This window comes from Eriocheir sinensis, chromosome 3 (assembly GCF_024679095.1).
Source record: "Eriocheir sinensis breed Jianghai 21 chromosome 3, ASM2467909v1, whole genome shotgun sequence".
Taxonomy (NCBI): Eukaryota; Metazoa; Arthropoda; class Malacostraca; order Decapoda; family Varunidae; genus Eriocheir; species Eriocheir sinensis.
In genome coordinates, this window is record NC_066511.1 from 21,171,922 (window position 1) to 21,184,421 (window position 12,500).

Sequence of the window (12,500 nt, forward strand, 5' to 3'; positions counted from 1 at the left end):
GGGGGTTCTGACACTTGCCTTCGACCATTCATCTTCTTTTTTAATCTCTCTTGCAGTCTTACTTTTTTCCATCATACTAATAGCTTCATGAACTCTTGTCTCTCTCTCTCTAGTTTTCTTCTTCCCCTTTCTAGTTTTTTTTTTATCCTGTTTTTTTTATACTTCGTTTGGTTCATCTCAATTTCTTTTTTTTCATTTCCGACTTTTTTTTTTCTTATCCAATTTCGTGTTCCTTTAAAAAAATAAATGCACGGAGGTCTTTTTTTTTTCTTTCTATGCATCCACGCTGTCAACCCTCCCGTCTTCTGTCTATCCATCGCTCCATCATTCTTTCCTTCATCAATCCATCCACCATCTTTCCATTCCCCTTCTTTCAATCCTCCTACTCCCTCACACTCTTTCCGTCCATCCCTTCATCAGCTTAACTTCCTTTTTTCCCCGACCTCCTTTCATCCATTATCCCTTCATTTTTTTCATTAATTACTTCATTCACCCTCTTTCTTATACAACTACATTTCCTTTCTACCATTCTTCCTTTCTATTTCCATCCCAACTGTTCTCCTCCTTCTCTTCTTCCTCCTTCGCTTCCTTCCATTACGACTCTACATTTCTTTCCTTCTCTTCCTCCTTCGCTTCCTTCCATTACAACTCTACATTTCTTTCCTTTCTTCCTTCCATTCCTTCCTCTTTCCAATCCCTCTTCCACTTCCTCCTCCGTTCCTCATTCCCTCCCCTACAATCTCTCTCTTATTTCCCTCCTCCTCTTCATTCGCTTCCTCCCATCACTACATCTAACCGCTGACGTCTTCATCCTCACGAGGGGAAGAAGAGAGAAAAAGAGGGAAAAAATGTCACAGAATTGGCCGCATCTAATCAGGCATAACAGATTCCCGGACTGGTCTTGCTCCCGCTGTATTTATGAGCCTCATTTATGGGCGCGACGCTGCCTCGATCGCCCGGCCCTCGCGTCGCCGTGGAATATTTAGGATAATCCGAAAAATATCCCCGCCACGAGAGAGAAAGAGAGAGAGAAGAGAGAGAATTATGTTAACTTCCATGCTGATAGTAGATAAAAACAATAATAATCGGAATAGTAATAATGATAAGAAGAATAAGAAAAAGAATTGAAATATGAATAACAAGAATAAGAATAATGTAAATAGTGTGGAAAATCAAGAGTTGACATAATTCTGAAAAATACTAATAAGAAATAAGAAGAATAACCGTGTACATATATCGTTGTTTAGCATCTTACTTGGTCATCTGTTACCAATATACACTAAAGATGAGTGCATTATACCACTAGCGTAACGGGAAACCAATCTATCACGCAGAGTTAAGGCGCACGTCACCCCAATTAGACTTAAAAAGGTAACTGGATACTCTCTTTGCCGAGGAACGTAGGAGATGTCTTTATTTGGGAAAGTTATCTTATTCTTTCATAAACACCATTAATTTCTATGCTAAGCTATATACGTGCTATCTCATGAACTTATGCATACTTCCTTTATCAGGGTATCAGGACACCTCTCCTCTCGAAATTGACCTCTCTTTGTGGCCACTTAAATGTACTCTATTCGGGAGCAGTAAGTAGCGGGCTTTTTTTTTTAATTTTTGCAGTAAGTAGCGGGCTTTTTTTTTTCATTTTTGCAGTAAGTAGCAGGCTTTTTTTTCATTATTGCAGTAAGTAGCGGGCTTTTTTTTTTCATTTTTGCAGTAAGTAGCGGGCTTTTTTTTTTCATTTTTGCAGTAAGTAGCGGGCTTTTTTTTTCATTTTTGCAGTAAGTAGCGGGCTTTTTTTTCATTTTTGCAGTAAGTAGCGGGCTTTTTTTTTCATTATTGCAGTAAGTAGCGGGCTTTTTTTTCATTATTGCAATAAGTAGCGGGCTTTTCTTTCACTATTGTTTTCTCTTTTTTCACGCCCTTGAACTGTCTACTTCTCTGTAAAAAAAAAAATGTATGTGCTGGGAATGTCTGACTTTATGGGTTTGGTGAGAGCTGCAGCGAGACAGAGCGAACACCCAGTCACAGTTTTTTCCCTCTTGTATATCCTTTGGTGCCCCGCCCACTGCTTGCTCTCCGTCAGCACACCCGCCTCCACGCACTTCACAACACGACAATCGCACATAAGAAAATTCATCTGCCTGATATTGCGAAATCACGATCATCCTTTCCGAATATCTATACTTTTTTTTCTATAAACTACGTACGTCAACTAGTGAACCTACGACAACTTCATGAACAAGAAATTGTATTATTAGGCATCCTAGTGTTTAAAAAGAAAGCCTCTTGGGTGTGAAAGTATTATAAACAAAAGAACTACTACTATTACTACTACTACTACTACAATAACAAAAAAAAACAATTGTGGCAACATAAACAGCAGCGTCAATAATACTAATAGCAATAATAATAGCAGAAACAACCAAAGCAACAACAACAACAACAACAACAACATCATCAACAACATCCATAGCCCGGGCAGGAAAGACACCGCGGCCGCTCTATACGGGCAGGAGATGGCAAATCACATCCCAAACATCGATTCCCACGACCCGGTACATCATTTCCCCATTTGGCTTCCTCCCTCCCCTTCGCTCTTCGCCTCCCCCCTGCCCCCCCTTTCCTGCCCCTCCCTCCTCCCCTCAATCTCTCGTCCCCTCCCTCCGCATTCGCTACGGCGGAGGGAGAGAGAGAGGAGAGGGAGAGGGAGCGACGAGAGGCAGGGTGAGAGAACGATGACTTCAAGGGGGGGAGGGGGAGGGGAGAGAAAGAGAGAGAGAAAGAGAGAGGGAGGAAGGGAGAGATGGAGGAAACTGAGATACACTAACATGGGAAAACTGCCGATGAAAGCCAAGCAAGGGTAAAAAATAAAAAAGAAAGACATAAAAAATATCCACCGCTAAAACGGGCAAAACGTATACACTCAACCAACCAACACACACGCACACACGCACGCACAGAGCCATGATAAGCTTTGTTAAGAGGGAAAGTCTATATTACCCGAAGTATTAAATTGTGTAAGGGACAAATGATGGACTCGCACTATTTACTGAGCGAATTGCAATCAGTGTAAATATAACGGAGAGCACAGTAGCACACACACGGCCACCCCTGCTCGCGTGAATGGTGCAGGCAGGCGAGGGAAGCGAGAGGAGGTGAAGGGGAAGGAAAGGGTACGAAGAGAGGAGGCTTTAGGCACCGAGGCTTTGAAGGAGAGGGAGACGAACACATATATATGGTTGGTATTCTTCGACTCTCCCGTCCCGCGTACATCAACTGATATACCAAAGGCCGAAGAGGAAGATTAATCGGGTTGTGATCATTGTTTTTTTGTTTTTTTCACGTTCATAGTACAGAAGAAGGGTTAAACTACCACCAGGGTCATAAAGCTATACCCAACACTCCGACGAAAGCCTTGTCAAATGTGTGTGTGTGTGTGTGTGTGTGTGTGTGTGTGTGTGTGTGTGTGTGCCTGGGCCAGGAAATGTTTATAAGTATGTGACCGATAGACACAACGGGGTAAAAAAAAGGACAACTGAAAAAGAGAATTAAAACAAAAGAAAGAGCAAGAAATGAAGAAAAAAAAAAGGCCGAAAATAAAAGGAGTGAACGGTAAAACAAAAACACAACTCGAGCGTGAAGGGCAAAATCAACCAGAAATAAAAAAAAAAGAAAAAAGAAAAGACAAAACCACACAAATAAAATCACGTCTAACTCTCACAGCGGCTTCTCTAAACACGCTTTCGGTAAACATTAGAAAAATTAAGCACATAAACACAAAGCCCAAGAGAAGGAGTCAAAGCCATAAGCGAGGAACTCAAGGGCGTGGAGAGCGACAAGCCGAGGAAGAAAAGCGAAAGTATAAGCAGCAGCAGCGGCGGCCATTGGGAGGAAAATCCTGAAAATGTAAGTCATAACAAGTCGGGAGGAGCGCCTGGCGAGGGTCCCGGAGTCGACCATGATGTGTCTTTTAATGTGTCCTATTGTCCCCTCGGAATGGCCAGCGGGGGCCGAGGGAAGTGGAAACAATGGCCACATATCGGGAAAAAATTATGTCGTTCCCTCTCAGACTGGGAGCGAGGAAGTGACGGATAATTGGCCCCGTGTCGCCAGGAGGACGTCTTGGGGCGCGGCGAGGAGGGCGGCGCCGCGGCCTCGATGATCGCTGCTGACAATCGCCTCTATACGGAGCTTTCGTTCTGCTCGTTTATCATTTGTCCGTGTTTCGACGCTTTCCCTCCCGGCTTACCCAATGATCGCCTCTCCAGGATTGTCGTTATGCCTGTGTGTTGCTGGTCTGTGTTTCGGCTCTCAACCCCCGCCTTACCCCATGACAATCGCCACTCCAAGACTCTCGTTATGTTTGTGTGTTGCTAGTCTGTGTTTCGACTTTTAACCCCCGCCTTACCCGCTGCAGACTCGGTTATCGCTTCACAGCCTCAGCTCGTAACTGGCTCGCCTTCTCCCCTTCCCGAGACGCTTTAGCGCGTGGACAAATATTCATGCTCACCTTTCTCCTTTTCAAACAATATCAAGTCGTAAACTCCCATAAACCGTACTGTTGTGTCGCTCGGGTCAGGACGCCCAAGAGCCTTGCGTCCCACTCTGGATTCCAGCACCATTGTCACCGACACATTCCACATCCTCGGCAGCCCGCCCCTCCCTTCGGCAGCCGCCGCCTGGCCCGTGCCCCTAACGCCCAGGCTGCCAGCGTTTGACACCGAACTATTGCCACGATTTATCAGTTTCTTTTATGAAGTCAAGAATTCAACCAACTCCCGTTTATAAGCATCTATACATGCTCCATCTTTCATGGCTTGAACACGTCACATAAGGCTTACTCGTAACATCTCATTTCCGCCAAAGAAAACACACACACCACTTTCCGGTAGAATTCAATAAACGGAGAGAGAGGAGGAGTGGAAGGCGCCGAGAAGTGGACGTAGTTGTTGTCCGGGTGGCGGCGAGGCGCGTGGCCAGTTGTTGGGACAATACCGGTGGTCAGCTGACCTCTAGAGAGGACACCGCTGACCTCTGTGGGCGGTCCGGCCAGTAATGAAGGCTATTCATCGCCTGCAGGTCGCCACCGCGAGACCTCTTCCTGACCACAAGACTGTCCCGGCGTGCGATGTGTGGAACGTGTCCCGCCAGGACGCGTGCACACACCCACACGCCCAGCACAGCCAACACACGCCAGGCTCACCTCTGCCCGCACGCAGCCCTTCACAACTGTTCCCCGCGGCGCCATTCCACTCCAAAACTAATGTAAAATTGTTTGATCTGTAAATAATCCGTGTTATCTTCCCTGAGGGCTCGTACGGCCGGGTGGGGCGGGGCGGGGCGGGAGGGATGAGGCAGGGCCGTGTTGAGACCTGGCGGCCCCCGAGAGTTGGCTTATCGCCGCCATCTGAAGGGCCAGCACGTGCCGCGCTCCCCGCCCGACACCCCGGCAGCCCTCAAGGAATCCCTCCGCTGACAAACTGCTGTGAGGGCCGCCACCCGCCGCCCGAGTGACGGCCTTTATTGTCCTGCCTTTCTTTTTAGGGCGGAACTCCGAGACGCCATTATGTGCCACACCACCACCGCTCGCCGCACATCCACCGCCCATGACAACTCCACTCACTCCACCCCGACACACAGCACATCCACCCCCACCCCACAGAATACAACCTTCATCACGACACCCCAACCCACGCCTACAACCCCTCAACCCCTCTCAGCCCTCTCCACCACGCGCCAGCCCTGCCCTCCACACGCCGCCAAGTTATCGGCCCCACCACTCCTCCGACACTTGACAGCCGCCGCGCCACTAATCCAATCAAACAATTGATAATAATGGACCACCGACGGCGCCCTCCAACCGCTTATCTCAGAAACACGAGCTCGCAAAACTGACGGATTACAGCCCCTCTCCCCTCGCTCACTCCCCTCCCCGGCGCCCGGCTCCCTCCCTCTCTCCCCTTTCATCTGTGCTCCTCTTCCATCCTTCCCTCACATTACTGATCCTTATCCATTAATTCCTCGATGTTGTTGTTGTTGTCTTTGCTGCCCATATTGTTTGGTTAGTGTTCCGCCCTCTGTGTGTGTGTGTGTGTGTGTGTGTGTGTGTGGGTGTGGGTGTGTATGTATCCTTTCCTTGACGTGTCCTTTCACCCACACGTCACGCTGCCGCTTCTTCCCTTCGTCACGAGCAGCCTAACCCTCTATCCTCCATCTCTTCCATCCATCCTTTCCTCCCCGCACTGCACCGTCTCCCTCTCTCATTCTCCCGCCCTCCCCCTCGCCCCGCCCCTCGCCGCCGCCCCTCAATAGATACACGGATCAACACTCACTTACGTCTACTTATCTGATTGCCCACCCACTTATCCGGCCCCCAAATCCACTTATCTGGCCCAACACAAACAGATGACACCCAGCCGCTGACAGGTGCGGAGGGACTCGCGACATATGTTTACGGGGAGCTTTATCTGTTAACCTCGTCATAAGCTCATGAGCGACACGGACTGTATACATAATTAATATCTCGGAGGGGAGGGGCGTAGGGTGGCCAGGTGCAGCGCCGCGGTGGTGGGGAGGGTCCGGGCTGAATTCGTCCCTTTCCCTTCCCTCCTCCCCTGCAGCAAACTCGTCCCCACCTATGCGGCCAGATTCACGCCCTTGACTGGGATTGATGGCACTTTGCTGTCTGAAAGCAGATCACCGCATTCTATTAACTCCAGAAGTATGGGAAAGGGTTTTTCTTTTGAACGCGATATGCAGGACATTACCATAATTGTCAAGTCACAAAAACTGCACCAAATGAGTTTCCCGTTGTTGTTAATGGAGCCACCGTGGTGACAGGATGAAGGATCCATTTCAGCAACAAAAAATAATTGCTCCAAATGTGAAGATCTTTAAGTGACGTCATTTGTAAGTTAAGAAAAGGGGCAACAATGTATGCATTTAAAATACATTTCGCGCAAGTAACATGTGAGGCGAGGAATGTGCAGCTGTACTCCCCGCCAGCCAGGAGGGTTGTGTGTCCGCGGATCTGATTTAATGAGATAGAAGCTGACGCAAGACGCAGCCACCGAGGACGGAAGACGCGCCATGAAGCCTCAGAGGCGGGGCGGGGGGGAGGGGGCAAGCAGGACAGCTGGGCCGCAGTCTTATTATTGGAAGTCGCGACGTCAAGCTACCATGACGGAACAACAACAGAAGCCATTTTGATGTACTGACTCTCAGGTTCTCGTGAGATAAATCTCCCTAATTTTAAAAGTCAGACTTGCATTCCTGACTCGGAGTAGCATTGTCCCTCACTGTAATCCCGCTAACTCAAACTCGGACGGACCATTCTGCCTTAACTTCTGGCGGTTTATATCTCTGGCAGGAATTTGAGGAAGGGGGACACGGTACACGGTGGAGACGACGCCTCCGTCCAACTCGCCCCCTGCTGGCCGCCGGGGGAGGGGAGGAGGGGAGACACAAGGGATCCAGACACCTGGCTGGGGGACACTGGGCCCTGATTGACACCATTCACGTGGCTGTTTTAAATGTGTTTATTTCGAGTGATATTGTGGCTCAGCGTGATGCGCCTGCAAATCGCGAACATGTTTGTCACAAAATGAAACGAGTACGTCATTGCTCTAAAACAATGGACCCACGCTGTAAACCAGTGCACCACCGACACACACTAGTGGTACATCGAGTCCTACGCTCTCTGCGAGTCGCTGCGACACTAACGCCACTAAGTGCTTCCCAAGGAGTAAAGTGTCACCCTCCACGCCCTCTCTGATGACCCTCTTGATTACTCGACGTCTTCCAGCATGCGGCGCCGCCCTGCCCTGCTGCGTCGGTGCACCTCTTCCTGCTCTTCGAGGCGAATAAGAGACCACTTCACGCCTAGGGTGCGGGTACAGGCGTGTGTTTGTGGAGCAGCGCAGGGCGGCGAGGGGCATGTAGCCCGATGCTCCCAGGCCGCGAGAAGCCCGGGTATCAAGTAGCCTATCCGTCTCGCCCCCCTGCACGTGATAAAAGCCTCTGGGTCATGTCTCTATAAAGAGTCATCTAGCATGTAATGTGTCCCCCCCGCAAGTGTCCGTCTGACCGGGAAAAAGCGGACTGGCGGGGGAAAGGAAGAAAAAAAGCCTCTCCCCATCACACTTTTCACTCACACTTTTCATCACACTCGAATTAAAAAGTCACACCGACGCGCCACTGTTTGAGGTCGGGACGGCATGGACACTGTTATGAAGACTCTCTTTGTCGAGTGCTGAGGGAAAATTTTAGTTCCCTTAATAAATCAATAACGCAAACCTCACTTGAACAACAACCACTCTAAATGAAACTTTTGGCTTTGGATGGGATGGCGACATTCCAACTGCGTCATCGCCAAACTGAAACGTTGTGTAGATTCCTGCTTGTTTCGGCGTCTAGAAAGGAAAGTATATAAAGGGAGGGGAAAGGAAAACCTGTAGGGGCGACGGGGTAGAGGGAGGGAGGGTGACAGGAAAGGAAGGAGGGAAAGAGAGGGTAGGGAGGGAGGGTATCTGGGGAGCCACAATCCTACCCGAGCCCTGAATACCCCGAGTGGCGCCGCAGCTGCCTCGAACACTGGCCATTCACCTCACTTGTGTGGAAAACGACCGGCTCATTCCAATGTGTTTCATCCGTATATTTATTCGCTGCGGGGTGACAATACGCCCGGCCGTCGAGTGGAAAATTCGGCGCGGGCTGCGAAAGCTTCTGGGACTCGGGCGCAGGCGGTCGAATGCTCACTTTAACGTGCATTATCCGGGGCCGCCTTGTAATGCTCGGATAAATGAGTCGCCATAATACCCAATGGAGTCTGGTTGTGCGCGACAATGACGGATTCGAGATTGATACCCTGTTTATGAAGGAGGTCACTTCACCCCATTGTCAGCCGCCCTCATTATTTTTTCTGTTAGCCGAACCGAGGCAGCCACGCGCCCCCACACCCCACGCCCGATGCCCCGCACTCCACGCCACGCCACTCCGCCCCGCCCGGTCCACGACTCACTCCACCCCGGCGTTAGCGTACTCTTTGGTGCTGTAGTGTTATATTGGGGTGGAAATTAAGATACTGAAGAGTTGGCTTTATTTCTCTTGGGTTACGATTCCATAATCCTGACCCGAACGTACGATATATGCTGCGGGGTAGAATTGCGAGGTAAAATAATAATAAACAATCCATATCGTATTTCTTAGCGATTACACATTATTTTTTTACATTTCTTTTTACAGCAGAGGAGACAGAGCAAGGGAGTAAAAAAAAAAAAAATAATGAAAAAAAGCCCGCTACTTACTGCTTACATATAGATAGACTAACATATATTTTTACCCCATATACTTAAACTCCCTAACCTTATTTTACCCTTCACCACTTCCCCCGACATATCTTTAACATTTCTTCGACCACTGTAACCATCGCCTTCCCTTGCTTACCTTCCTTTCTCCGTAACCTAAGACGCTACCTGTGGAATGCCTCGGGAAAGATGAATCGCCCACTGCAACGCGAGGTTCGTAGATGCAGGCAGGAAGGCACGCGAGCAATCGGGCCGGCGAGCATTACTTTATCAAAATGGCCCGGGGATCGAACCCTGGCACCAGCCAGCCAGACCCGGCGACTCAACGCGGCGATATAACACTTACTAGACTCCATTCTTGATATATTTACGTCGTGCACTTAACTCTAAATGCATATCTGCCACGCACACGCACACACACACACACACACACTGGGGATCATATTATATTGAGAGGGTTGTTGTTTTGTTATTGTTATTGACGTTGGATTATTATTATTTTATAGTTTTCACTTTTGTCCATTTACTCTTTGTGTTTATTTATGTATTAACCTTTTTTTTCCTTCTTTAAGAGGTTTGGCTTTGTTTGGCTTTTTTTTATTTCTCTCTCTTTTCTTTGGTCGATTTTAGCATTATGAATCACTTATAATAAACGATTGCTCGCATATCAACGTCTAGTCTCTCTCTCTCTCTCTCTCTCTCTCTCTCTCTCTCTCTCTCTCTCTCTCTGTCTCTGTCTCCTCTTCTCTTCTCTTTTCTTCTTCTCTTTCCTCTTTCCTCTTTTCTTCTGTTTTCCTCTATTACCTCTTCTTTTATCATCTCTTTTCTTCTCTACCTATTTCTTTTATATTTCTGAATTATATACATATTTTTTTTGCATATTCCCAAGTCTCTTTTATCAACCATTGTCCCTAGTCACACCTCAACCTGCTTTTCTCTCTTCTCTTCTTTCGTCTCTTCCACTCCCTCGTACGTTCTTTTCCTCCATCTATATACATACATACATACATTCCCTCTCCCACCGCCATCCTTCTTCCCTTTCCTTTGTTTCATGTTGCCTTGCCATTTCCTTCACACTTTCCATCTTCCTCTGCCGCACCCCTTCTCCATTCCTCCCTCCCTTCCTCCTGCGTCATGGCCCTCCCCTTGTTTCCACTCCTTTTTTCTTCCTTCCCCTGCCACACCCTTCTTCATAACTGTCCTTACATCACCCCCAGCCTACCTCTTTTCTTCTATATTTTTTTCCCTTTCCTTGCCACACCCTATACTACTGCCATTCCATTCCGCCCCTTTTGTAGCCCTATTCCAAACGACTCTTCCTTTCTCTTTTCCTTTTTCCTCTTTTTCAGTTTCTTGTCCTACCGTCACATCCAGATTCCTCTTCTTTTGATGCGTTCCTCTTCGAACCATCACCGCTACCTTGCCTAATCTTGTTCTCTGTTTCTCATTTTATACTCTCTTGATTAACTCTTCATTCAAGTTTGATATCACTGTTTCTCGTCTTCTATTAATTTTCTCTACTTTCTTTACATTCCTCCCCAAAACACCTCCGCTGCCTTGCCTGACCCTGTTCTCTATCCCTCGTTATGTCCCCTCCGATCACTCTATCCACGTTTCGTATCGTTACTCGTCTTTGCATCACATTTCTAGACCCAAACGTTAACTTCCCTACCACTACCTAGTTTAACCCAGCTCTTTATCCCTCATTACGTCTTCTGCTCCTCCATTCACGCTTCTCATCACTGTTCCTCGTATCTTTATCATATTTCAAGAACCAAACGCTATTCTCTTAACCCTGTTCTCTCGTCTTCATTATGCCCTCTTCTAGCACTATATGTATTTCATCGCTGTTCCGCATCTTTTTACCCTTTTTCACGCAGAGTCAAACGTTATTCCTCCTACCGCTACCTAACCTAACCCTCCCTGCTCTCTCTCTCGTCCCACAGGCCACGGCGGCGTCAACCAGCTGGGCGGCGTGTTCGTGAACGGGCGGCCGCTGCCAGACATGGTGCGCCAGAGGATCGTCGAGCTGGCCCACAACGGCGTGAGGCCCTGCGACATCTCCAGGCAGCTCCGGGTCTCCCACGGCTGCGTCTCCAAGATACTATCACGGTAAGGTTCCTGTCCCGATGGTGGTGGTGTTATTACTGCTGTTCTTGGTGGTAGTGGTTTTTGTAGTGCTTCTGTTTATTGTTGTGGTAGGATGTTGTGTGTGTGTGTGTGTGTGTGTGTGTGTGTGTGCAGCCTCGCTCTTCCTATATAGTGGTAACTGAAATTTTTTTTTAACCTTCGTGACGCCCACCTATACCTTGCCCTCCCCTCCGTCACGCCCACAACACACACACACACACACACACACACACACACACACACACACACACACACGTCAAAGAATGAGGACGTGACACGAATGAGAAGGAACAAACACCAACAACAGCAGAAGAAGAAGACGGAGGAGGAGGCGGCGGCGGCGGAAGATGGGGAGGAGGAGACGAAGGAGAAGCAGGAGGAGGAAAAGAAAAAGATCCTTATTGTGGCCGAGTCGTTCCCTTTGCCGGGGCGGTGATGGAGGCTGTCCTGTGGTCCCTCAACACACACACACGGGCGAGCCACGGATGAATTCTCCCTTTTAGAGCGTTGATATATGCGCACATCCGAATAAATAATGCTTTCCGCAGCGTCTCGGATCGTCCCGGTGTAACACAAAGGCCGCCACCGGGGCTTACAAATTTCCAGCGGCCGTGAGCGATGACAAGTTGACGCCGGGAGGAAGCCATGTCTCCCTTCTGACCGCACTTGGAGTCTTGGGAGTTCATCCGCGCGGGAAAGTAGTGCGCATTATTATTTTTTTTCTCTCTCTTTCTTTCACTGTTCAACTTTCCCTCCTTTCTATGCCTGCCGCCCTGCCTCTCTCCCTCCCTCCCTTCTCTCCCTCATTCCTCTCTCTCTCAGTCCGCACTCCCATCGCATTATGACCCTTATTATTACACTAAATAGATTCTGTTATCGGCTCTGCCCTTAATGGTTAGCCCCAAGATTGGCTGGAGGGACCGAGGGAAGGGAGGGGATTGGGGAGGGACGGAGGAGAGGAGAGGAGAGGAGAGGAGGGCCGAATGGTGTGTGTGTGTGTGTGTGTGTGTTAGGGGGGGGGAAAGGAGGAGAAAATTTGTGTAACCAGTCAATGATTCCCCG

The 12,500-nt window shown here is 48.6% G+C and overlaps 1 protein-coding gene and 1 long non-coding RNA gene across 13 annotated transcripts in view; one reads left to right on the plus strand and one right to left on the minus strand.

The window, feature by feature from the left end:
* The window catches only part of LOC127006316 (uncharacterized), a 286,097-nt gene that overhangs the window by 200,243 nt on the left and 73,354 nt on the right, over positions 1-12,500 (minus strand). The gene's annotated exons all lie outside the window — the stretch shown is intronic.
* Positions 1-12,500, plus strand: part of LOC127006282 (paired box protein Pax-5-like) — a 191,659-nt gene that overhangs the window by 114,392 nt on the left and 64,767 nt on the right. For all 12 annotated transcript variants that reach the window (XM_050876004.1, XM_050875997.1, XM_050876071.1 and 9 more), the window contains one exon: positions 11,255-11,420. In XM_050876004.1, coding sequence (XP_050731961.1) covers positions 11,255-11,420 — 166 coding nt within the window. The remainder of the gene's footprint in view (positions 1-11,254; positions 11,421-12,500) is intronic.